This window comes from Pituophis catenifer, unplaced genomic scaffold, assembly GCF_029215685.1.
Source record: "Pituophis catenifer annectens isolate HBS135680 unplaced genomic scaffold, rPitCat1.0.hap2 SCAF_6, whole genome shotgun sequence".
Classification (NCBI taxonomy): Eukaryota; Metazoa; Chordata; class Lepidosauria; order Squamata; family Colubridae; genus Pituophis; species Pituophis catenifer.
Window position 1 is genome coordinate 87,937,250 of NW_027256886.1, and position 26,357 is coordinate 87,963,606.

The 26,357-nt window shown below is 41.9% G+C and overlaps 1 protein-coding gene across 1 annotated transcript in view; it reads left to right on the forward strand.

The window, feature by feature from the left end:
* KCNMA1 (potassium calcium-activated channel subfamily M alpha 1) overlaps positions 1–24,568 on the forward strand; it is a 643,121-nt gene extending 618,553 nt beyond the window's left edge. The window contains 4 exon segments of the mRNA XM_070946116.1: positions 8,702–8,896; positions 10,236–10,351; positions 12,958–13,182; positions 24,451–24,568. Of these exon segments, the coding sequence (XP_070802217.1) occupies positions 8,702–8,896; positions 10,236–10,351; positions 12,958–13,182; positions 24,451–24,475 (561 nt within the window). The 3' untranslated portion in view covers positions 24,476–24,568.
* The last annotated feature ends 1,789 nt before the right edge of the window (positions 24,569–26,357 follow it).

Consider the following 26,357-nt stretch of genomic DNA (forward strand, 5'->3'; position numbering starts at 1 on the left):
AGATAGATAGATAGATAGATGATAGATAGATAGATAGATAGATAGATAGATAGATAGATAGATACTATGGATGGATGGATGGATAGATGGACGATAAGATAGATAGATAGATGATAGATAGATGGATGGATAGATAGATAGATAAAATGGATGGATGGATGGATAGATAGATAGATTATCCAGTCTAGAGGTGAACATAAAGACTGTTGCCAATCCTTCTCACACCAGATAGAAAGATACAATTGCAAGTGTACCACCAGCTAGTTTTGATCCTGGCACCTTGTGTGCAAAAGTGTCGATCACTTCTTTATGCTTGAGAAACACCCCAGGTGATGATTGATTGATTGATTGATTGATCAATCGATCGATAGATAGATGATATAGATGATAGATAGATAGATAGATAGATAGATAGATAGATAGATAGGTAGGTAGGTAGATGATAGATAGATGGTAGGTAGGTAGGTAGATAGATAGATAGATAGATGATAGATAGATGGTAGGTAGGTAGGTAGGTAGGTAGGTAGGTAGGTAGGTAGGTAGGTAGATAGATAAATAGATAGATAGATAGATAGATAGATAGATATATAGATAGATAGATGATGGATGGATAAATGATAGATGGTAGGTAGGTAGGTACGTAGATAGATAGATAGATAGATAGATAGATAGATAGATAGATAGATAGATAGATAGATAGATAGATAGATAGAGCTAGGTGATTGATAGATAGATGCATTTCAATCCAGAGATACAGTATTATCTAGAAAATAGGAGGGATTATTTTCTATGGCATCTCCCCAGTTAAAGAGCGATGGTCATGCTTTATAAGTCCATAATTCCATAGAGATTACAAAACATAATCTCTCTTATTGAGTTCCAGGAACAGTTGACTAAAGTGAAAATAAGTAAAATAGAAAATAAACATGCAACTGAAATGAGAAGCAAAAGCAGGGAATGGAGAATTGCTAGGATTTCAAGAGAAAGAGGGGATAGGAGGAGACAGAAGCACAGAAGACCATCCATAGAATAATATAAGCAAGGAGAGGTTGCATTGTTAGGACTATAATCTAGAGGAAGAAGGTCTTGTTTGCATTAAACTATCAAATGTCACAGAAGGTAATTCTTCCTTGAGAATCCTTGAAATGCCTTGAAATGTAGATATATATTTTTTTTGCAGTCAAAAGCATCAATCAATTAACATATTTTTTAAAAATATTAGTTGACAGGCTCCATAAAAAGACAAGACTTATATCGCTGTTCCCTGCTGTCGTGACAGATTACCAGCTGATAAACCACTCTCGGACTTATTTATGGCAATATAATAAAATACATGCTAAATTGGTGTGGCAGATTTATATGTTATAAAGGATCATTTTTCTGGTTCTGTTGAGAAATCTGTTTTTGGGATGTCACCGAGGTTGGAATAATGACCTTAGTTCTGGAGTCTCAGCATGCAGAGATCCATTCTTTCTACTGAACTTTGGTCTTTGGTTTTTCTACTGATGAACAAGAGAGGAGGCTCTAACTTCTAATTTCAACTGGAGTGTCCAGTGGAGGAGTGTCCTTTCTTCCAGAAAGCAGCCTAGATCTGGATGGATAGCATGGATATAGATTTTCCTTAACACCTTAATCATCTTCTCATTCATGTTTTGGAATCCCTTATTCTTTCTTCACTAGAGTCTTCTGTTATATTTATTGCATCCTTGGCGGTTATTTGCACGTGGGATGTAGTGATCCTCTAGATGAGTGTAATCATCTTGGGGCCAAACCAAGGAGTATTCTTAAACTTCAAGAGTTAAAAGTTAAAGAAAGATCCAACTAGAATTAAAGAGGAATTTCCTAGCAGTGAGAACAATCAGTTGGTGGAATGGCTTGACTTCAGAAATTGTGGATCCTCCATCACTGGAGGTTTTCAAGAAGAGACTGGACAGCCAACTTGTCCAGAATGATATAATGGGTCTCCTGCTTGAGCAGGGGATTGGACCAGTGGTGGGTTTCAAAATTTTTTAATATTGGTTCTGTGGGCGTGGCTTGGTGGGCGTGGTGTGGCTTGGTGGGCGTGGCTTGGTGGGCATGGCAGGGGAAGGATACTGTAACATCTCCATTCCCTCCCCACTCCAGGAGAAGGATACTGTAAACTCTCCATTCACTCTCCAATCCAGGGGAAGGTTACTGCAAAATCCCCATTTCCTCCCAATCAGCTGGGACTTGGGAGGCAGAGAATAGATGGGGGCGGGGCCAGTCAGAATTTTTACTACCAGTTCTCCAAACTACTCAAAATTTCCACTACCGGTTCTCCAGAACTGGTCAGAACCTGCTGAAACCCACCTCTGGATTGGACTAGAAGACCTCCAAGGTCCCTTCCAGCTCTATTCTGATTCTAAATCTCTGTAGAAAATTCCCCCAAACCCAGTGGTTGGCTGCTGCCGGTTCAGACCAGTTCGGACGAACTGATAGTTCCAATGATCAGCTGGCCCCGCCCCCCCCGCCCTATCCTGTCCTATATTTCCTTTTTTCTGGCTCAGCTGATTCACGCAGCACAGCTGATTTCTGCGCCTCCGCCATTCTACTTTTACTGTGGCTGCCTTAGAAGGTAAGCAGCTGAGCTTCAAATTGCTGTATTTTGAACGCTGCATGCAAGCACGTTAGGTGAAGCACTCTCACAGAACTGGTTGTTAAACCGGTTGCAGCCCACCACTGCCCAAACCTGTCTTTTCAACGATTTACGAAAGGAAATGTCACCTCAAAATAAAATGGAACATCAGCAATTTGCCATTCCAGACCCAGAAGAGACACTTTGCAGTTCTAGGTGTATCTTTACTTGATTACTGATTTTTAACAAAACCACCAAATAATTCTCCCCCCCCCCAAAAAAAAAAATATTCTTTGTTCTATTTTATAAGACTTTAGCAAATGTCAAATGCTCATTTTTGTTCTTGTGACCCTTCGAGGCCCAATTAATTGAGTCATCTCACTTGGGATCAAACCAGGGGTGAAATCCAGCAGGTTCTGACAGGTTCTGGAGAACCGGTAGCAGAAATTTTGAATAGTTCGGAGAACCAGCAAATACCACCTCTGGCTGGTCCCAGAGTGGGGTGGGAATGGAGATTTTGCAATATCCTTCCCCCAGGAGTGGGGAGGGAATGGGGATTTTTCAGTATTCTTCCCCTGGAGTGCAGTGGGAATGGAGATTTTTGCAATATCCTTTCCCTGCCATGCCCATCAAGCCACTCCCACCAAGCCACACCATGCCCACCAAGCCACGCCCACAGAACCGGTAGTAAAAAAATTTGGATTTCACCACTGGATCAAACTTTAAATCTTCCAACATTATAGAATAAACCCCTTCAAGCAGATAGATAATTATCTTCTCTATGCTAGTTTTTCCTTATATGTGTGAAGTATATTTCAGGCGATTACCACTTTGAAAATAGCAGTAGACTTCACAGCTGCAGCGAGCTCAAAAGTGGGAATGGAATTCCTAAGAAAGTCCTTCTTGCCAGAATAAGGTGACTTTATTTTCTTGGAAAAAGGAACCTGGAAAAGGAGAAAGATGAAAAAGGGGCAAATCTGACTAAGGTTAATAAAGTTAATTTTAAAAAAATTGCTTGTTTGTAGCTTTGCTTTACAAAGAAAAATTCAAGAGCAAGACCAGGAAAATAGCAATAGCACTTAGACTTATATACCGCTTCATAGTGCTTTTACAGCCCTTTCTAAGCAGTTTACAGAGTCAGCATCTTGCCCCCAATAATCTGGGTCCTCATTTTACCGACTTCAGAAGGATGGAAGGCTGAGTCAACCTTGAGCCGGTTAGGATCGAACTCCTGGCAGTAGGCAGAGTCAGCCTGCAATCCTGCATTCTAACCACTGTGCCACCATGGCCCTTATAAATAAATATAAATACCGGTATATCAAGATCAATAGATCAATATCAATATAATAAATAAAATGAAATAAAATAAATCTAAAGGACAACTTTCTGAAATAAAGGACCAGCCTTTACAATAAAGGACATAGGGTCACTGTATAGGGAGATCATAAAGCTAATAGCAATAGCCCTTAGACTTATATACCACTTTACGGTGCTTTTTACAGCCTTTTCTAAGCAGTTTACAGAGTCAGCATATTTCCCCCAACAATCTGGGTCCTCATTTTACCAACCTCGGAAGGATGAAAGGCTGAGTCAACCTTGAGCCGGTCAGGATCGAATTGCTGGCTGTGGACAAAATTTGCCTGCAATGCTATATTTTAACCACTGTGCCACCGTGGCTTCTTAAAGCTAAGCAGAATTAATGGTGGGGAATCAGGAGAAGTGGGGTTCTATTGGTGTGAAAGTAACCAACACTCCCAGGTGAAGAAACATCTAAGTCAAAGCCTCAATAGATCAATGGCTAACCTTTTCTGTGTTGTTGTTCAACAAATCAACTGTGTGAACCTGGCTCAAACATCAGACAGGATTGGGTACTGTATGAAGAATCTTTTTCTGGTCAGGAGGGATTATTCTAATTTATGGGGATATTTTTACCATTAAGACCTGGAGTTGATGGTGTAGTCAGAACAAAACTTCAACAAAATCTGGTCACTGATGATGCCAGTAAATTACAATTGACACATGCAACTGGAATTTAGAATGTCTAGAGAAAAGAAGGACCAGGGGGTAACATGATAGCAGTCATCCAGTATATTAAGGGGCTGCCACAAAGAAGAGGGGGTCAACTTATTATCCAAAGTACCAGAAGACAAGACAAGAAGCAATGGATGGAATCTAATCAAGGAGAGAAGCAACCTGGAATTAAAGAGAAACTTCCTAACAGTGAAGACAATTAACCAGTGGAACAGCTTGCCTTCAGATGCTGGGGGTGCTCCATCACTGGAGGTTTTTAAGGAAAGACTGGAGAGCCATTTGTCTGGAATGGTATAGGGTCTCCTTCATGAGCAGACAGCTGGACTAGAAGACCCCCCCAAGCTAATAATGAACACTTTTCACAAACTTGACATTCCTCATAGACTTAAAAACATTGTGATGTCCTCAGAATTTTCAACATATCAGAGCTTTGTAAAGGTATCAAGGAGAGATCCAATCTGGAATTAAGGGGAAACTTCCTAACAGTGAGGACAATTAACCGGTGGAAGGACTTGCCTTCAGAAGTTGTGGGTGCTCCATCACTGGAGTTTTTAAGAAGAGAGTGGACAGCCACTTGTCTGAGATGATAGAGTCTCCTGCTTGAGTAGGGGGTTGGACTACAAGACCTCCAAGGTCCCTTCTAGCTCTAAGCTGATTGAAGGTGAGAAGCATAAATCACGAACATCTGGAATGAGTGATTTGGGAATAAGTGAATTTGGTTGAGCTGGAATGGAGAACCATAATTCAGCTGTTTGTTTGTTTATTCAGTTTCTATAGCTGCCCAACTCAATCAAGTGACTCTGAATGGCCATACATTATATATTCAGGGCAGGCTATTATATAAAAGGAATGGTGCCACAATATCCTCAGAAGGAACATCTCTAAATAAGTGCTTGGATAGTAATCTGATAAACGATAGGATCCTATTTATTAAAATTAATGACTATATGATTGACTGACTGCAGGTACAAGGAAGAGGGCATTGAGAAATGCCACTTCAGATTGCAAAAGATGCTAAGTGAAACAGAAAAAATAAAGGATGTAGTACAACTAATGGATGATTGCAGTGTAAATATTGGAGAAACGAAGAACCCAAGGCAAAGATGGTTTGAATTGGGTAAAGGTCCAGAGAGTTTTGTAAAGAGAATTTCTTGTTTATTGCTGACACCTGCTTCAAGCCACCTAAACACAGATTCTACTCAAGACATCACCAGACATGCAACATTTGGGATCAAATTGACTACGTAATAGGAAACAGAAGATCGATCAGTGTAATCCAGTCGGCCTGGATACTTACTGGTGCAATGGACTGTGAATGATTGGTGTCAAATATGTGGGTTAAACTTAGAAAAGTGTAAAAAGAGTCAGCTGTGCCAACAAGATTTGACCTCAAGGACCTAATAGTCAGAATTTCAGATCAAGGTAAGGAACATTTAACATATATAAAAAAGAAGCCCAAAAGTCACGGGGTGAGGTAAAAGTCAGGAAACCAAAACAGTCCCAAAAAAATACACCTCCCTCGAATTTCAGAGAGAGAGAGAAAGCGTCTGTCAGCTGTCATGATGCCCAGCAAAAGACAAAAAGGTTCAAATCTAATACAAAGGAGAAATACAAGAAATGAATTCAGGCTTCCAGTGCCAACCTGAGAAATCACAAAGGCCCCATCATCAAGAATGTCAACGGATAAAAAGATAAGGAGGCAAATGGGGATTTTATTTAAGGGAGATCAGAGAAATCATCAGGAAGTCTACGCTTAACGTGGGCTGCTCAAGTAATCATGGATGTGATCGAAAAGAGGGAAGTAAAGTCGAAGGGAGATGGAAAGACTGTCCTGAAATCCTTTTAGGCTGGCTCTTTTATGGAGTGACGGAAATTTTGCTAAAAGAAAATGAGGCACCGCAGATAATAGACTTCTTGAAGTCACTGTGTAAAATGAGCATATATTCATATAAAAGAGAGGAAGGCAGGTCGGTAGGTAGATACATAGATGGAGGGAGGGAGACAGACAGACAGACAGACAGACAGACAGACACAGGAAAATAGTAGGGCTAGGCGATGGATGGATGGATGGATGGATGGATGGATGGATGGATGGATGGATGGATGGCAGAAACTGATAAATGATAGATAGATAGACAGATGACAGCTACTGATAGAGATAGATAGATAGATAGATAGATAGATAGATAGATAGATAGATAGATGATAGAGAGAGAGAGAGAGAGACAGACAGACAGACAGACAGACAAATAGACAGGCAGGCAGGCAGGCAGGAAAATAGCGGGGATAGGCGATGAATGAATGGCAGATACTAATAAATAATAGATAGATAGACAGATGATAGATACTGATAGAGATTGATATGATATGATATGATATGATATGATATGATATGATATGATATGATATGATATGATATGATATGATAGACAGGCAGGCAGAGACAGACTGACAGACAGGAAAATAGCAGGGATAGGCGAAATACCATTTAGAGAAGAAGGGAGAATTAAAATTCCACCAGGTTCAAGGAATCAGGAATGACACCCAAAACACCGAGGAATATTAGTGACCAATATTTTTAAAAAATATTTTTAAAATATAGTGGCTAAGACGCCTAGCTTGTCAATCGAAAGGTCGGCAGTTCAGCGGTTCGAATCACTAGTGCTGCGTAACGGGGTGAGCTCCTGTTACTTGTTCCAGCTTCTGCCAACCTAGCAGTTCAAAAGCACGTAAAAAATGCAAGTAGAAAAATAGGAACCACCTTTGGTGGGAAGGTAATAGCGTTCCTGCACTGTTGGAGTTTAACCATGCTGGCCACATGATCACGGAGACATCTTCAGACAGTGCTGGCTCTTGGGCTTTGAAACAGAGATGAGCACCGCCCCCTAGAGTCGGGAACGACTAGCACATCTGTGCAAGGGGAACCTTTACCTTTTTATTTTTAAAAAATGCAAGCTGGGCTCTATGATCTTTAAATGCGGTCCGGACTATGCAATGGAGGGTCCTCCAGGCTGCTATTAGATATGAAGGCCATGAGAAGGAAGGCGGTTTCAGGACCCCAATTATAGGGAACACGCATGATTTACATTTCTGTACTTTAATCCAAATCAATTCTGAGTTAGATACGTACATACACTGAGACAGAGAGGGAGAGAGAGATATACACATAGTGGGAAGTGGGGACAAATCCAGTGGAAGCTTAATAGGGCAGAAGAAAATAGAGTAATTGGGGTCTCCGGTCTGTGCATTTTTGGAGAGAAATTATTTGAAGAGACAGCCAAGAACTTTGGTGCAGAAAAGGGCCTTTATTTATTTATTTATTTATTTATTTATTTATTTATTTATTTATTTATTTATTTATTTATTTATTTATTTATTTATTTATTTATTTATTTATTTATTTATTGAATTTCTATACCGCCCTTCTCCCGAAGAACTCAGGGCAGTGAACAGATTAAGATTTCATATACATATAATATTTTTTATATATATAAACAGTAAATAATAAATTGAGTCAACTTGGTGTATCTGATAAGATCTTGGCATAGAATTTAGATGTTTATGCTAGCCCTGCTTGTTGAAACAGAAAGGTCTTCAGGGCACGTCGGAAAGTGCGAAGATCTGGGATTATTCGCATTCCAGGGGGTATTCCGTTCCAAAGAGTAGGTGCCCCCACAGAGAAGGCTCTCTCCCTTGGAACTACTAGATGACAGTGTTTTAATGATGGTACTATGAGTAGCCCTACTCTGTGAGAGCGTATTGGTTGGTGGTAGGTTATCGGTTGCAGCAGGTGGTCTCGTAAATACTCAGGTCCTAAGCCATGGAGCACTTTAAAGGTAAGAACCAACACCTTGAAGTGCACTCGGAAGGCTACCGGAAGCCAGTGCAGCTCGCGTAGAAGAGGTGTTACTTGTGAGCGCTATGTTGCTCCCATAATTACTCACACGGCCGCATTCTGGACCAGTTGGAGCTTCCAGGTGCACTTCAAGGGGAACCCCATGTAGAGAGCATTGCAGTAGTCAAGTCGGGAAATGACGAGGGTTTGCTTAAGGAGACATCTTCTTATCTCCACAGACGTACTTCAACGACAATATTCTCACCCTGATACGGACTTTGGTGACGGGAGGGGCCACGCCAGAACTGGAGTCCCTGATTGCCGAAGAGAATGCACTCCGGGGCGGCTACAGCACCCCCCAGACGCTGACCAATAGGGACAGATGCCGGGTGGCTCAGCTGGCCTTGTTGGATGGACCTTTTGCAGACCTTGGGGTAAGATCTTCACGAGTGAGCCAAAGAAGCTATGGAAGATTGGTTTGCCTGAGACTATCTGCGAGACGGGTTAGGCCGGAGCAACGGATACATTTCGTTTGTTTATATGAATGTGGATCTGGGAGGCTGAACATATTGGATTCCTGTAATCCAAAATAAATGGATAACTTAGGGAAGTTGGAAAGTTTGATGTATAAAATGTTTCCTCCTCTTCCTGCTTCCCCTCCCCTTCTTCTCCTCCTCCTCCTCCTCCTCCTCCTCCTCCTCCTCCTCCTCCTCCTCCTCCTCCTCCTCCTCCTCCTCCTCCTCTTTCTCCTCTACCTTCCCTTCTTCTTCTCCTCCTCCTTCTCTTCTCATCCTCTTCTCCACCTTCCCTCCTCCTTCTCTTCTCTTCTCTTCTCTTCTTCTTCTTCTCCATCTTCCCTTCTCCTCCTTCTTCTCTTCTCTTCCTCTTCTCCACCTTCCCTCCTCCTTCTCCTTCTGTTCTCCACCTTCCTTCCTCCTCCTCCTCTTTTCCTTCTCTTCTCTTCTTCTCCATCTTCCCTCCTCCTCCTCCTTCTCTTTCTTTACTTTCCCTTTTCCTCCTCCTCCTCTTATCCTCTTCTCCACCTTCCTTCCTCCTCCTCCTTTCCCTTTTCTTCTATTTTCTTCTTCTTCTCCATCTTCTCCTCCCCTTCTCTTCTCTTCCTCTTCTCCACCTTCCCTAATCCTCCTTTTTTCCTTCTCTTCTCCATCTTCCCCCTCCTCCTCCTTCTCTTCCTCTTCTCCACCTTCCCTCTTCCTCCTTTTCTTCTCTACCTTCCCTCCTCCTCCTCCTCCTTTTCTCAGAGCAAGGTGGGGCAGTCCTGTCCTATGATGTCATCTCCTCCTTGCTATAATCCAAACTACCTTCATGACAATTGACAACATCAACAAATGAAGCTATTTCCAAGATTAGAACAAGAAAGCCAATGTTGTGTGTTCTTAATCATCCCGAATGGCATTGTTCTTAATTTGTGAAACAGCTGATCTGCGAATCCCAAACTTGGGAGTTCATTTCAAACAAGACTCAATTGGCATTCCCATTTCCAGCTCTTTGATTGTGCTTAGGGTTGTTGTTGTGCACATATTTATTAGCTGTTCCAAGATTAAACATTTAAATGAGAGAGTTCCTTGAGGAAATTGTCTCTCACTTGCAACGGATTCCCTTAACACTTTCTTTCTTTGGCAAGGAACTACCGATTTAAATTATTTCCCTCATGTTCCGTGTCATAGTGATAACTGAGGTATTGGGTGTGGGTGTGGGTGGGAGAAATGACGTTTCTTTTATGCATTTGTTTGTTTGCTTATTGTTTCCTAGGATGGTGGTTGTTATGGAGATCTATTTTGTAAAGCTTTGAAAACTTACAATATGCTCTGCTTTGGGATATATCGATTAAGAGATTTCAACTCAAGCACGCCTCAATGCACGAAACGGTATGTACAAACTTTGGGGCCTGATCCTTGTTATTTTAAATGTTTCCAACCAGGAAACATTTAAAATACTACTATTTTATGCTACCCGGTTCGGACCGGTTCAGGGGAACCGGTAGTTTAAAAAAATGCTACCGGTTCGGGCGAACCAGTATTTCCGACGATCAGCTGTGCCGCGCAGTTTATACTTGCTAGAAAGCAGGAAATCCTGCTTTCTAGCGAATCTAAATCACGTGGCACAGCTGTTTCCCCCCCCTTCGCTGTTCTACTTACCTTTGCAGACTCAGAAAAGGCTTCTTAATCCCCCTTTTTCAGCACTGTGTGGTAGCACTTGTGGGGCGCATTTGGTGTGCACCGCGCATGCGCGTGAAGCAAACTGGTAGTGAAGCGAACCAGTAGCAGACTTCAAAGCATTTTACCCCTATTTCCAACCATTCATTAGATGGGTTTTTTTTTTTACCCAGAAAACAGTTATTCAATAGCTTGTACCCTTGATAGCACCAGATATCTTCTTGCTTTTCCACAGAAATAGATAGAAATAGACAACTGCTTTAAAAACATTTGTGGCTTGATAGGACCTGCAAACCAGAATGTTTAAATTTCCCACAATTCTTTCTCGAGTGAGACGTTGAAAGGAAAGGAAGGACAGTTTTTGAGAGCCTGGGGAATGACATGAATTGTAATTTAACCTTATTCCTGGATTTTGTTTTGCTGTTCCTTCAGATCGAAGTGGTGGGGGTGAACGATAATCCACACAGCGCAATCCATTGTGTTTATTATATATCTGTCATAGCCAGTGGTGGGATTCAAATTTAATAACTGGTTCTCTGACCTAATGACCAGCTGGGTGGGTGTGGCCATAGTGGGTGTGGCCAGGGGGGTGTGACAGGCAGCATTCGGCCTCTTGCACCCCCTTGGGAGCAAGAATGGGCCATGGGAGGGGCGCTGCCCCCCGCGCCCCATTTTGGGCCTAGTAGGCCTCCCTACAGCCTCCTGGGAGCAAAAACTGGCTGGGGAGGACCGCGCCGCACTCCCCCATGCCCTGTTTTGGGCTTAGTAGGCCTCCCTGCAGCCTCCTGGGAGCCAAAACAGGGTGCATGGGGACTCCTGGAAGGGGCGGGGCTGGGAGTGAAGGGACCAGCCAGCAATTTAAAAACCGGTTCGCCTGAACTGGCCCGAACCGGCTGAATCCCACCACTGCATATAGCTTGTTGTCGTTGAGGACAATTGTTGAATTTGAGGAAATCTGGCACATGACATTGTCCTGAGTCAAAGGACTGTCTAATCTGTGCACAAAAGCAATTTACCGAGACTCCTCGACTTACAACAGTGCATTTAATGACCATTCAAAGTTACAACGGCACTGGAAAAAAGTGACCCTTTTTCACAAGCGGCCTCCCCATGGTCATGTGATCAAAATTCAGACGCTTGGCAACTGGCTCATATTTATGATGGTTGCTGTGTCCCCCGGGATCACATGATCCCATTTTGTGATTGTCTGACAAGCAGTGTCAATGGGGAAGCCAGATTCACTTTAACAACCATGCAGCTAACTTAACAACTGCAGTGACTCACTTAACAACTGCGGCAAGAAAGTGGTGAAATGGGGCAAACTCAGGGTGTTGGTTACCACCTATCAAAGCCCTTTATGACAGAGTCCAGCCATCTCCCCCAAATAGGTTGGTCCATCCCATTTGCTCCAGCAGGAAAGGCCTACTTCGGATCCTGTCTGCCAAAAGAACTTTGAGTCTCCTGCTGGAGGCAAGAGCCGCCCTGGCAATCTTGGCCTTCTGGAAGAGCCTAAAGCTTGCTTCTGCTGGTTGGCCTGGACCCTAATAGGTGGGTGGCGGCTGACGGAGTAGAGAGAAGATTTCCCACTGCCCTGTTGCCTCTCCTTTTGGTTTTTATTTAATTTTCCTAATTTTAAGTGTTTTGTATTATCTTTTTAAACTTTTTATTATTCTATGAACTGCCCAGTCGCTGCAACAGTGAGAAGGGCAAAGGAAGGGAGGGAGGGAGGGAGGGACAGATAGAGACAGAAGGAAGGGAGAGAAAGAAAGAAACAAAGAAACAAAAGGAAGAAAGGAAGGAAGGAAGGGTCAGATAGAGACAGAAGGAAGGGAGGGAGGGAGGGAGAAAGAAAGAGAGAGAGGAAGCAAGGGACAGAGACAGAAGGAAGGAAGGAAGGAAGGAAGGAAGGAAGGAAGGAAGGAAGGAAGGAAGGAAGGAAGGGACAGATAGAGACAGAAGGGAGGGACAAAGAAAGGAAGGAAGGAAGGAAGGAAGGAAGGAAGGAAGGAAGGAAGGAAGGAAGGAAGAAAGAAAGAATTCATTTACAGCTGAGAACCAATAAAGCTAATGAATGGGAAGTATAACAGAATAACAAACAGAATATCAGAATTACAGAATAATGGAGCTGGAGAAATAAATTTCTCTTCTTGAAAGCCTCCAGTGACGGAGCCTCCACAACTTCTGGAGGCAAAAGCCGTTTCGCTGATCAATTGTTCTCACGGACAGGAAATTTCTCCTTCCTTCTAGGTTGGATTCCTCTTTGAATAAACTTCCATCCATTACTTCTTGTGGTTTTTTTTTTTCTTTTCTTTTTCCAGTTTTGTTATAGCCAACCCACCTTATGATTTCGAGCTGGTGCCGACGGACTGGATCTTCTGCTTGATGCAGTACGACCACAACGCCGGCCAGTCTCGGGCGAGTCTCTCTCACTCTTCCCACTCTTCTTATGCATCTAGCAAGAAAAGCTCTTCGGTCCATTCTCTGCCAGCTACGGCGAATCGACAGAACCGCCCGAAGTCCAGAGACTCCCGGGAAAAGCAGAAGTACGTGCAAGAAGATAGACTTTGATTCATGTGTCTCCTCTCCCTGTGTGTGAAACTGTATCCGCCACTCATTCTTTCCTAATTGGTGTGTCCAATAATTTGCTTTCCCTGTTCTCCTCGGCTTTCCCCCATGGACACCCACCCACCCCATTTTATACACATACTTGGCATACGTATGACAGTGTGCATGCGGTTGTCATTTTTATTTCGATGCCATGAAACCCTTTTAAGCACAACAGCGACCGAGCAGACGGACCAAAACCTCATTTATGATGCAGAGCGGATTGATTAAAGAGCGAACTGCTAAATAGCACAGCAATTTTGACACTCTAGTGAAATAACTGATTTTTGGGGTTGTATTTTTTTTAAAAGAAGTCAACTCCAGAAATAAACTTAGAGTAAAGAGATGTGATGGCTCAGCGGCTAAGACGCTGAGCTTGTCAATCAGAAAGGTCGGCAGTTCAGCGGTTCGAATCCCTAGCGCCGCGTAACGGAGTGAGCTTCCGTTACTTGTCCCAGCTTCTGCCAACCTAACAGTTCGAAAGCACGTAAAAAATGCAAGTAGAAAAATAGGGACCACTTTTAGTGGGAAGGTAACAGCGCTTCCGTGCACCTTTGGCATTTAGTCATGCCAGCCACATGACCACGGAGATGTCTTCGGACAGCGCTGGCTCTTCGGCTTAGAAACAGAGATGAGCAACGCCCCCTAGAGTCGGGAACGACTAACACACATATGCGGGGGAACCTTTACCTTTAATTTTAAGGTAAGAGTTGGAATGGGGAGAGAGAGAGAGAGAGAGAGAGAGAGAGAGACTTCACAATCACACACTTGAAGTCAGGATTCTCCCACCGGAATAATTTTGCAAGCATCAGTGAACCCTACCAGGGAGATGAGAAAATTCAATCTCTTGGACTGCAGATAGCATGTGTCTTGCACGCTGTTGTTGTTGTTGTTTCCCCATAATCATACACACATGCTGTTACACTAAAGCAACATTAGCTTTATCACAGTGCCTTCTTCCCTTTAATACCCATCTGCCATAAAAATGGTCAGGGATGTCGTTTTTCCCATTGTATTGATTTAACACCCCCCTTTTTTTTTAAGATTTTTTTTTTTAAAAAATCTGCTTGCATATTAAGTCCCGTCTAGTCTAGCACACAAATAACTATATTTTCTCTCCCTTTTTGACATCCGGGATGAAGTGCCACATATATTTCATAAATATTGAATGCAACTCTTTAGGATATTCCTTCCTGAGACTTTGGACTTCTAATAAAAGGTGAATTTGTCACCTGGTGTACAAAATAGGTGAGGTAAAAGCTTCTTCACGTAGCAAAGGAGCATACGTAGAATATTCAACTCAGAGCGGAAAAGTTTTCCTTAATTCAGGCATCATTGGATGGATTTTTTTCTCTCTCCCTGTTTGGAGATTTTTAATTTAGTGCTGTCAATACCTCAAGAAAGAAACACACCTTGAAGAAAAGGTGGGATCAGGCCAGAGGTGGGTTTCAGCAGGTTCTGACCAGTTCTGGAGAACCGGAAGTGGAAAATTTGAGTAGTTTGGAGAACCGGAAGTGGAAATTTTGAGTGGCCCCACCCCCATCTATTCTCTGCCTCCCAAGTCCCAGCTGATCGGGAGGAAATGGGGATTTTGCAGTAACCTTCCCCTGGAGTAGGGAGGGAATGGAGATTTTATAGTATCCTTCCCCTGCCACGCCCACCAAGCCACACCCACAAAACCGGTAGTAAAAAATTTTGAAACCCACCACTGGAACAGGCCTTAGCTAATAGACTTGGCAAGACTGTTTGCCCGTGAAATTTACAGGTAGTCCTCAACTTACAACAGTTCATTTAGCGACTATTCGAAGTTACAAGGGCACTGAAAAAAAAGTGACTTACGACCGTTCTTCACACTTACGACACTTTGTGGCATCCCCACAATCATGTGATCAAAATTCAGATGTTTGGCAACTGGTCCATACTTATGACCATTGCTGTGTGTCCCAAAAGCATGTTGATCCCCTATGGGTGATCCTTCAAGCAAAAACGATTGGGGAAGCCAGATTCACTTAACAGCCGTGCTACTAACCTATCAACTGCAGTGATTCACTGAGCAACGGTGGCAGGGAAAGATCATAAAATGGGGCAAAGCCCACTTGAAGAATGTCTCGCTTAACAACAGAAGTTTTGGGCTCACTTGTGGCCGTAAATCGAGGATTACCTGTTCCAGCTGATTTTAAAAGATTAAAAAGAACTGTTCTGTCCCCGTACCACACACGCACCCCCACAGACGGCCCGGAGTTAATAAGCCACACGATAAAACTCTTTGAAGATAAAGCTGGCAGCAACCCAGTGGCTAGCTGCCAATTCAGACTTTACTCACACAAAACAAAGATTAGATTGCAAGCATTCTGATAAAATAGGCAGAGTGTCAACAATACAAGGATTAATCCAAATGCAGTCCGATAAAGCAGGCAAAGTCCAGTAACGCAGAGATCATGGATTATTTCCAGTTTTTGCTCGTCACAAACTGAACCGGCCACCACACCCACATTTATACCCTGTGGGGTGTGGTCCAGTGACTCAGCTAATCTCTGGCATGCCTTCCCCTCTGCTGCGCACGCTTCTCCCTGCACCTCTGCCGAGGGTCCAGCCAGCACTTATCTTCTTCGTCGCTGTCCACCTGTGGCTGCGGGGATGTGCTTGGCTCTGAGCCTATCTTTTGGCCTTTGGAGTCCTCCGGAGGCATTGCCAGAGAGGAGGGTCCTGGAGAGGGAGGCCTTGCCAACTCCTCTCCCTCACTCTCAGAGTCTGCATCTGTCGATAGCCCAGGCACAGGCAACGGAGCCACAACAAGAACCCACCAAACAGGTTGCCTTATGTGTCTTCACTTTGGTGAAGATTTGCCAAATCTCCCTTCCTTATTGAGTGTTTAAACTAAGTGTTAAATTCAACACTCCTTACGAGTGTTTCCAAACACAGGAGCATCTCTGAGTTTTGGATCCATGCTGAAGATTTGTTTCTCTCTTTCACTCAAAAAGAATTCCCTTCCAGAACAATAGGTGTCCATATGTAATCATAGGGTAGTTGTTTTCTTGCAGACATGAAAATGTTACCTATTTGGGTAATGAAACATCTTCAAGTTCAAGTAACCAAGTTCGGAGAGCACCCAGAGCCCCACAGTCCTCCTTCTCCTTCTCCACTACCACCACCTCCTCCTCCTCCTCCTCATCTTCTCCTTCCTCTGGTCCACAACCCCATTCCCTTCTATTACTGATAGTGCTACCTAGTTGGGTAATGAAACATCTACAAGAAAACCACCAAGTTCAGAGAACACCAAGGATCCCATAGTCGTCGTCCTCCTCCTCCTCCTCCTCCTCCTCCTCCTCCTCCTCCTCCTCCTCCTCCTCCTCCTCCTCCTCCTCCTCCTCCTCCTCCTCTTCACAAACCCATTCCCTTCTATCACTGATGATGTTACCCAGTTGGATAATGAAACATCTACAAGAAAGCCACCAAGTTCAGAGAACACCAAGGATCCCACAGTCCTCCTCCTCCTCCTGTTCACAAACCCATCCCCTTCTATCACTGATGATGTTACCCAGTTGGATAATGAAACATCTACAAGAAAGCCACCAAGTTCAGAGAACACCAAGGATCCCACAGTCCTCCTCCTCCTCCTGTTCACAAACCCATCCCCTTCTATCACTGATGATGTTACCCAGTTGGATAATGAAACATCTACAAGAAAGCCACCAAGTTCAGAGAACACCAAGGATCCCACAGTCCTCCTCCTCCTCCTGTTCACAAACCCATCCCCTTCTGTCACTGATGATGTTACCCAGTTGGATAATGAAACATCTACAAGAAAGCCACCAAGTTCAGAGAACACCAAGGATCCCACAGTCCTCCTCCTCCTCCTGTTCACAAACCCATCCCCTTCTGTCACTGATGATGTTACCTAGTTGGGTAATGAAACATCTACAAGAAAGCCACCAAGTTGAGAGAGCAGCAGGAACCCCACAGTTCAGCTCTGAGCTACAAATCTTCTCTTCTATCGGAATCATAGCATATTTTTCTTAATAGGGCCCCTAGCATTCATTCTGCCAGCCCTCTTGATCTCATACCTCTGGAGGTTGGTGATGCTTCGTAGCTTGCTCCTTACTTGCCAGTTAATCTGGCTTGCATTATTGGCGGCGTGTACATGCGCAAAACAACACTGCTGCATAATTCTTCCCTGTTGCCACAAGCATATTTACAGGCCACATGGCATATGTTCCATTTATTTTTAAAAAAAAATTTTTTTTTGAGGCTGTCTTAGTCTTTAGTCTTGCAATATGCTGATATTTTCAACAAAACAATTTGAGAACACCCTGTTCTCAAAACATAGACACGATGAACTCTGATACTTCACAGTTCTCGGCATGGGCATTACCTAAATCCCAAACGTATTTCCTCCGTTGCTCTTATTTTATTCATGGCGACTTCGTAACCCCGTTTGGAAAGACCCCGGCCAAGCTAACTGCCATTGCAATCCATTTATTGATGACTTGTAGGCATGGACTCCAAACTGAACGTTGAAGAGGTTACGTTTCTAAGCCATCCGCGCTGCACTTTGAAATTCTGTACCCCTTTTTTAACCCCCTTCAGTGCAGAAGGCGAATCCCTTACAATTCTACCATTCCTTCCCTCCCTTATTTCCCCCTTTTGGTAGAAAGAGCTAGTGGTTTGTCTCGCATGTGTTCTGTGTTTTAGAAAGTTGTATATTGGGGCTAGGAAGAGTTGCTAGCTACTGTAGGCCTCCCCTTTCCCTTCTGCTTCTCCCAAAAGCATGTGGGTGATTAAAGCTTGCTGTGTGAATTGACAACGAAGCCAAGCACTTTTACTGACCGCCTCTGGTTTAATCGCAATGAGATACAATCACACAAATGCTTCTTCTTTTTGACGATTTGGGAGATGCGATTGCTGGAAATATTCTTTCTCTCCTTGGAAGCATTTGTATTCCAGTCCCAACTGGAAAGCGATATTGCAGTCCTCTTCTACCAATCTTAAATTAATGCACTTGTGTGTGTGTGTGTATATATATATATACCGTGTTTCCCCGAAAATAAGACCCTGTCTTATATTTTTTTGAATCCCGAAATAAGTGCTTGGCCTTATTTTCGGGGAGGTCTTATTATTTTGAGGCACGTGGAGCCATCTTACCTGATTTCCAGGTCTGTCTCCCCAACCCTAACCAGAGGAAATGGTGGGGACCAGCTGCACATGCATTTAAATATTTTCATGGAGGGTTTCTTTTCAGGGGAGGGCTTATTTTTGGGGGAGGGTTAATTTTCAGGGAGGGCTTATTATCCAGGGAGAATAATATTTTAGGGGAAACACGGTATATGTACATTTTTCTTTGGAAAAGAACTGCCCCTCCCACCCCCCACACCGGCTTTGCCATGGGGCACTTTCTCAGAGACTACCAAGGATGTGCCAGTTAAAGTGCTCCGTGGGACATGTGACAGTTTAAATGCCTTTTGAAAACTTACATAGCTTATATACTTCTCTTCCTAAAGTGCCACAAGGATGAATAGGATGGGTCAAGGTATGATCACCGCTGGTTCTGCATGAGCTAGACAATCGCTATGGGGTTTATTTTTTTCCCCTTCTCCAACTTTGTCCTTGTGAAAACTTGTGACACATTAAAGACCACCTTACCAACCTCAATTCAGTTTTGATTTGTATTTTTTGTTTGTTTGTTTGTTTACTTTTCTTTTGGTTTCCTTCTTCGTTTTTGGGTTTGTTGCTGCTTTTCTTTTTCTGCCTTATTTCTAAACGTAGAGAAAACTAGCTTACCTGCTGCTGTTATTCAGTTCTTTTATATATATAGATAGATATACTGTATATATAATCCCTTTTGTTTCTAAACGTTTTCATCCGCTTGCATTTCCAGCTGCACATGTCTTTGTACTAGCTATTTAGACGATGGGTAAAATTGTGTCCCCGTGATTCCATCTTTGTCCTGTCTGTTTCTCCTTTCCTGTCCCTATATATCTCCACCGCCAGCCATCTTCCCTTTCCTATTGATGAAATTGATGTGAAATTATGCTAGTTCTTCCAGTTTGGCCCCTTGACCTGTTTTTTTTCCTCCCTGCGAATGCTTTATCCTGTTTCTGCCAACTAAGGAAGCGAGTGTTCGTATGAAAGCGCTTTCCATGTGCATTTGAGAACCGAAAAGTGCACCAGGGGAAAAAAAGTCCACAATGGGCTCAAAATGGAGATGATCACGGCTAATCTGTTGGTTTGGGAAGGCTGATGGACTAGAAATTATCCTCTGTGAAGCCAAATTCTCAATGAGAAAGAAGGTTAAATGGGGGTTCTCGGGTCTCAATCCAGCAAATACAATTCTAGTTTAGAAATCCAGATTAATCCCACTTCTGGGTGCTGATTGGTTCCCTAAACCATCTTGAACGACGCCTTCTGATGTACTTGTCTGGATGCAGAGACATACTGTAAGAAGAATAATTTGGGCTTCTAGCTTAAGCCAGGGTTGCTCAAGGACAAATCAACATGAAATCCAGACAGCTGTGAGAAATAGAGATTTTATTAATTCCCCAAAACAGAGCTTTGCCCGTGGGGGTAGCTAACAGAGAAAATGGGGTACAGATAAGTTGTTTTATACGGGGGGGCCTGGTTCTTGCTGTGGACATGAGGGGCGTGAATGTGAATGCATGATGGTTCTAGTGTATGACACTTGAGGAGTGTGATTATATGTAGGTGTTGATCCGGAGAAGGGATTGATTAAGATGCAGACTCTTTGAACTGTGAGCATTATAATTATGTTTACATTGTTTACATTAATTGAGCATTATAATTATGTTTACATTGTTTACATTAATTGAGTTGTGTGTGTTTACAGTTTGAAGTCAGTGTTTCATTCATTCTTATGTTTGCTGTGAGTTTAAGGGATTTTGTTATTATCGTTTGATGGAGGCTCTGGGCAACATTTGCATCTTGGTTTCATTAATCGGTAACGTTGTTGGAGACCTGGGTTAGTTAATGTAGGATTCCCTATGCAGTATTTCTAACACCATTTTATATACGTTTATAATTTCTTCCCACAATACGCTCTCATTCATGACGCATCAGATGCCCCACAACACTCATGCGCCAATAAGACATCACAAAGCTTAATTTCTGGGTCAGCTGAGATTAAGGAAACCCCTAGAACAGGGGTGTCAAACTCGATTTCATTGTGAAGGCCTCATGTTTTGTGTTTGACTTCGGGGGAATGGAATGGGCATGGCTGGCTCAACGTCACTCCTGTCAGGGGCACCTGTTGTGGCCCAAGTGCTCTGCCAGTGAAAACAGGCTCCCGAGCTCCGTTTTCAGCTGCCATGGCCTCTTGCAACCCTCTGCCAGTGAAAACGGAGCTCAGGAGGGCTGTGTGCGGCCCTTCCGAGCTCCGCTTTCACTGGCAGAGGGTTGCAGGAGGCTGTTGTGACCCAAGCCCAAGTAGGTAGTAATCGATGCAAACAGTTCCAAAACAAACAGACTTTATTAGAACAGCTGAGAATTAACTCATTCTCAGCGTAGTCCAAACTAAATTAAAACAAATTCTTTATAAGACAAATTCTTCAGTCTAATCACCAACCTTGGTATAATTAGGCAAACTGCCAAAGGCTTCTCTTGGCAAAAGTTCAGAAGCAGAAGACACTGACAAGAGATAAGTGCAGCAAGACAAGAACAATGTTATTTTCCCTCAAAGAGCCCAAGAGCCATTGCTGGTCTTTTAAGCCTTATGGGAGGGGCCACTCATCTCTTGGCCCTACTCCCGAGTCGTCCTCTTTGCTTTAGCTGCTCCTGCCTTCCAGCAGCTCTTCTCATATGGGCTTATTTTCAGGGGGAGGCTTATTTTAGCTCATGAGCTCAAAAGCCCAATTGGGCTTATTATCAGGGGATGTCTTATTTTCGGTGAAACAGGGTATTTAGGCTTTTGCCTCAAGCAACACTCAAGTCAATCTCAGAGAAAGGCCTCTTCCAAAGGATGTCAGAACAGGATTGACAAGATCAGCAAAATTGTTTTGGTTTTTTCCCCCTGAAAATTATGACCACCTGCCTCTTCCCTCAAGATTGGTACCAATGAAACCAGCTGGTGTAGCAGCAAAGCACCCAAATGAATGTCTCTGTACTATGCCTCCATTTTAAAACCTTAATCCAGAACCTGAAGGGACATTTATGGAAAGGAAGAACCAGATTCTACCTACTTCCTACTTCAGACATTTTTAAAACAGGGACACCTATATGAAATAGGTTGTTTCCTTCTTCAGGCTTACTCATATTTATTTGATTTATATTTGATCTTTCATTCAGGAGGTCCAAGTTCTCTTTTCTCCTATTTTTCCAAGCTCGGTTGGTTGGGCTGAAAGGTAGTTTGAGTTTTCAGAATTAGGAATGAATGCAATTTGGGGTGTCTTCCTATTAATCTAAAAACTTTCATCGCTTCCCAGATTCCCAGATATCTGATCCAAGGTCTCCTTTATGTAAAGCAAAGCATTTAAGACAACAGTTCTGGCAAAACACCAGCCTGATAAAAGAAACGGAGATTCGAGCTATGCTTATTTCAGTTTCTTTCTTTCATTTTAAATTACAAAGCCGTTGAAAAGCGTTTGTGTGAACACACAAGGCTTGTAAAACAGCCGAACTGTCACCTTTTGAACACATCTCGGAAAAGCTAGCTTAACCGTAACTCATGCGAAATTGGTTTCCACAAATGCATAATGGTTGGTGCGTCATACTTGAACTAAATGCTTTTTAAATGGAGCTGAAATTATTTCTGAAGTGTGCAGTTTTTCTGGAATATATTCTCCCCTCCCCTCTCGCAACCTTGCTTCCTTCCCAAGCCTCATGAACTATTCAAATGTTCTGATGACTTTAAAAGATATATGGCTGTATATTTGTAAAAGAAAAAACCCAAAAAACCAACAACCTTGTTTGACCAAAAAAAAAAAAAAATAGATAAATGAATATAGAATCTGCCAAGCTGTAGATCATCTTAGAACAGACTGTAACTTTTATAATTTTGTCGGGAAGAATAATTTAAGGCACTTAATCAGTTAGCAGGATTTTCACGTGATGGAATTCCTATCGGCCAATCTGTTCAAATCAGAGCAAACTTAATTAGAGACCAAGGAATTTAGGAGCACCTGCATTTGCGATGGAAAGGAACACAGAGAAGTAAAGACGTCCGCGAGCAAAATAAAATGACTGGTAACGAAATGCACAGGGTTAAAAAAAAAAAAAAAAAAACCTCTACGTGTCATTTAAATTTCTCATTTATGTAGCTTGATGAAAACCTTGCAGAAGTTAACAGCAGTTCTGGTTACAAAGTCAGTCAATATGTCACCACACCCAGGAATGATTTCTGTAAATGTCAGGCAGATTAAATCACTGGATTGGCTGCCACCCCGACTGTTTCTTCCACAACAATGTCTTGGGTAAAAGCCGCGAAGGTGTTCCTTTCTAAGCAATTTCAGCTGAGGCTGAAAAAAATGGCCCCTTATGGTTAGAGAAGTTGGTTCGTCAGCGACGGAATGCTGGTGATGATGCTGGCAACATATTGAAAGCTACGGCAAATGGCCCAACTCAAATTTTCCTCTCCCACCCAAAGGATATCTTTTTCATTGATCTGAGTCAATGAAAATTGGCTCGGGTTTTTTTTTTTTTTTTCCCTTTCCCCATTCTATCTCTTTTGACTGATTTTGTTGTTGTTGTTTGCTTCCAGGCATGGGGAAAGCCAGCTAATTCCTGGTTCTCTATCATTTGTCCGTGCGTTAATCAGAAAATCTGTTCCAATCTCTGTGTTACTATTAATGTTTGGGATGGAGTTTTGGGGTGCTGGTGGTGTAAATTCTCATCATGCATGTAGATAGGCATTCCTACACACACACACACACACACAGACAGAGAGAGAGAGAGAGAGAGACAGACAGACAGACAGACAGATAAACAAACAGACAGACAGATAAACAAACAGACAGACGCACACACACAAATATATATGTATACTAAAACAGAACAGGAAGAGAAGAGAAGAGAAGAGAAGAGAAGAGAAGAGAAGAGAAGAGAAGAGAAGAGAAGAGAAGAGAAGAGAAGAGAAGAGAAGAGAAGAGAAGAGAAGACAATATGGAATAAGAATGGAATGGAATGGAATGGAATATGGAATATGGAATATGGAATATGGAATATGGAATATGAATAGAATAGAATATGGAAGAATAGAATAGAATAGAATAGAATAGAATAGAATAGAATAGAATAGAATAGAATAGAATAGAATAGAATATGGAATAAGAATAGGGTAGAGTAGTATAGAGTAGAGTAGAATAAATGAGAGGAGAGGAGAGGAGAGGAGAGGAGAGGAGAGGAGAGGAGAGGAGAGAATATGGAATTGGGATGGGATAGGATAGGATAGGATAGGATATGTTCATTGCCTTGAGTTATCTGTAAAAATAATAAAGGCAGGATGCAAATAAATAAATATGTATGGTCCACTACATGCTAAGGAATTGCAGTTCGATACTGCTGAAGCATAGCTTTCCATGGCCATTTCCCAAAAAGCCCATGTGTGGTTTTTGGGGTTTTTTTTTTTTTTTTTTTCCTTTCTGATGAGAGCACAACCATGGTCACCAAATGGCCATTTTCAAATGTTGCCAGGATCAACAACTATACTTCAGCCATTCAAGGACATCAAATAACCGAATCCTCCCGCCACTGAGTAAAATAAAAGAAGACAATATTCAGCAATATCAAAAATCCCCAAAGAGCTCATTTCTTTTCAGGGAAAATTTTAAGCGCAACAAATGCATTCCTGTCCTAATCTCAATCCTGTAGCCCTTTCCTCATCCTGTAAGAGGCTCACATTTCCAGAAGTTGGTCACTTTCCATAAATAAGTCAGCCTCCTGCCCGCTCTTTTTTTAACTCTTTGCCTTAAAGCCAGCAAGCTTTTCACCCTTTCATCTAATCAATGTTCTCAGGTTTTATAAAACCTACCACCCTTCAATGCTAGTTCATTAGTCAAAGTCGCTTCCTCTTTGATTGCTTTGAAATACCTCGCAACAGAGCCTAAAATGCACTTATCTCAACTGCTTTTGGCATGGCACTAATGACGCTTCTCCTTTTCCTCTTTCCTCCTTCCTTGTTTCTTTCCCTCTCCCTCTCTCCTTCCCTCTCTCTCTCTCTCTCTGTCTGTCTCTCTCTTTCTTCCCATGTTTCTACTCTTTAGCAGAAAAGAAATGGTTTACAGATGAATCGGAAAACGCCTACCCCAGAAACATTCAAATCAAGCCCATGACCACCCACGTGGCCAATCATATCAATCAATATAAGTCTACAAGCAGCTTGATTCCACCAATCAGAGAAGTCGAAGATGAATGTTGACTCCCAGGACAGGACAATGTGTGTGTTTTTTTAATAAAAAATAATAATAAAAAAGAGAGAGAGAGAAAAAAGGACCTGACGGACTTCATGAATGGTGATATAACATTTATTCCTCTTTCATGCTGAACCTTTGGTGGGAAAAGTGAACAAAAATCAAGGGTTTGCCGGAAAGTACAGTAGACAGATTTTTTTTGTTTGTCTGCCTTTAATATTTGCTTCCATGTATTTTGGAAACTATTTCATTTATATATGAACATAATAAAAACAGTCATGTATAGTCTCTAGCATTTTAAATTATTTTTATTTATTAGAAAGAAGATATATTATGAATATATTTCTTTATTCATTGTCAAGTATTTTCCCTTGAAACAGAACAGCTGCAGATTGTGGCCGGACTCCCAAAAATTATATATATATATATATAATTATATATATATATATATATATAATATATAATAACATATATATAAATAAAAAGAAGGAAGAAAGAAAGAATTCTATATTCCTGCTCCTTTCTGTCCCTTTCAGGAGAATGATGGTCACAAATCGAGGCAAAAATGTAATTAAGAGAGAGAGAAATAATGTATTTTAAACCAGTCCACTTGTATTTTAGTAAATCAAAGAAGAAGAAAAACAAAAGAAGAGTTTACTAGAATGTTTCTTTTCTGGAAGACATGTATTTTGTTTAGCATTGATACCAGCTCTTAATAAACTAAAGCTTATTTATTTTGGAAAAAAAAAAGTGGAAACGTCCTATTTTTATAGAAAGAATATTATTCTGGAATTATGAATCTTTAAAGACAAGCCTCCCACTCTGGTGCCCTCCAAATGTTCCCTCACAGTGGAAGACACTGGAAAATGGCTTTCTTATCATTATAGGGCTCACAGATGTTCATAATGGAGTCTTCCAATCAAATAATTGTGTTACGGGGCATTCAGACCATGAGTTTTATGAAAAAATATATATAAATGCAGCATTTGAATGGTCTTCCCAACGTGCTTTTTCCAAAAGGCAATTGGACTTCCTTGTCTTTTTTTTCCTTGTAAACATTTTTGCTTCTCATCCAAGAAGCTTCTTCAGTTTCTGTTGAGTTCAGTTCAGAACTGAAGAAGCTTCTTGGATGAGGAGTGAAATGTTTTCAAGGAAGAAAAAAAAAACTTAAGAAAGTCCAACTGTCTTTCGAAAAAGCACTTTGGGACAACCATGACCTGGACGATCGAGAATCTCCATAGACATTTGAATGGTCTCTGTTTCTTTCCAGAAACCTGTAGAAATGTCTTTCTGTAGGTTTCTGGTGAGTATTTATCAGAAGGTCTCAAGATGAAGAGGGGGTTAACTGTGACAATTGAAAATTTCTCCAACAAGCTTCAGAAAGCATTCGCAGCCCAATCATATATTTAAAAAGTTAGCCTTGTCGTTTGACAATGAGGCTTTACAGAATGATTTATATTGATCTAGGAAGAAAACTTGAGGTTGGCTATACACCCTGAAAAGTGACAAAATCCATGCCGATAATTCAGTGGTGTTTTGTGTTGATAATGTAGATTCCAGCTTTTGAATCATAATCCACGCAGGTGTTAATCAAGCTCTAACTGTGATGCACTACACTATGATCCAGACATGGCTTACGCTAAGATACAGCCTAACCTAATTTCTGACTATATTTTGTTTAAAAAAAGTTAGAAATCAACTATTTAATTTCCAAGCGTTTTGAAACTCTGTCCATTACAGTGGCATCAAATGAAGCATAA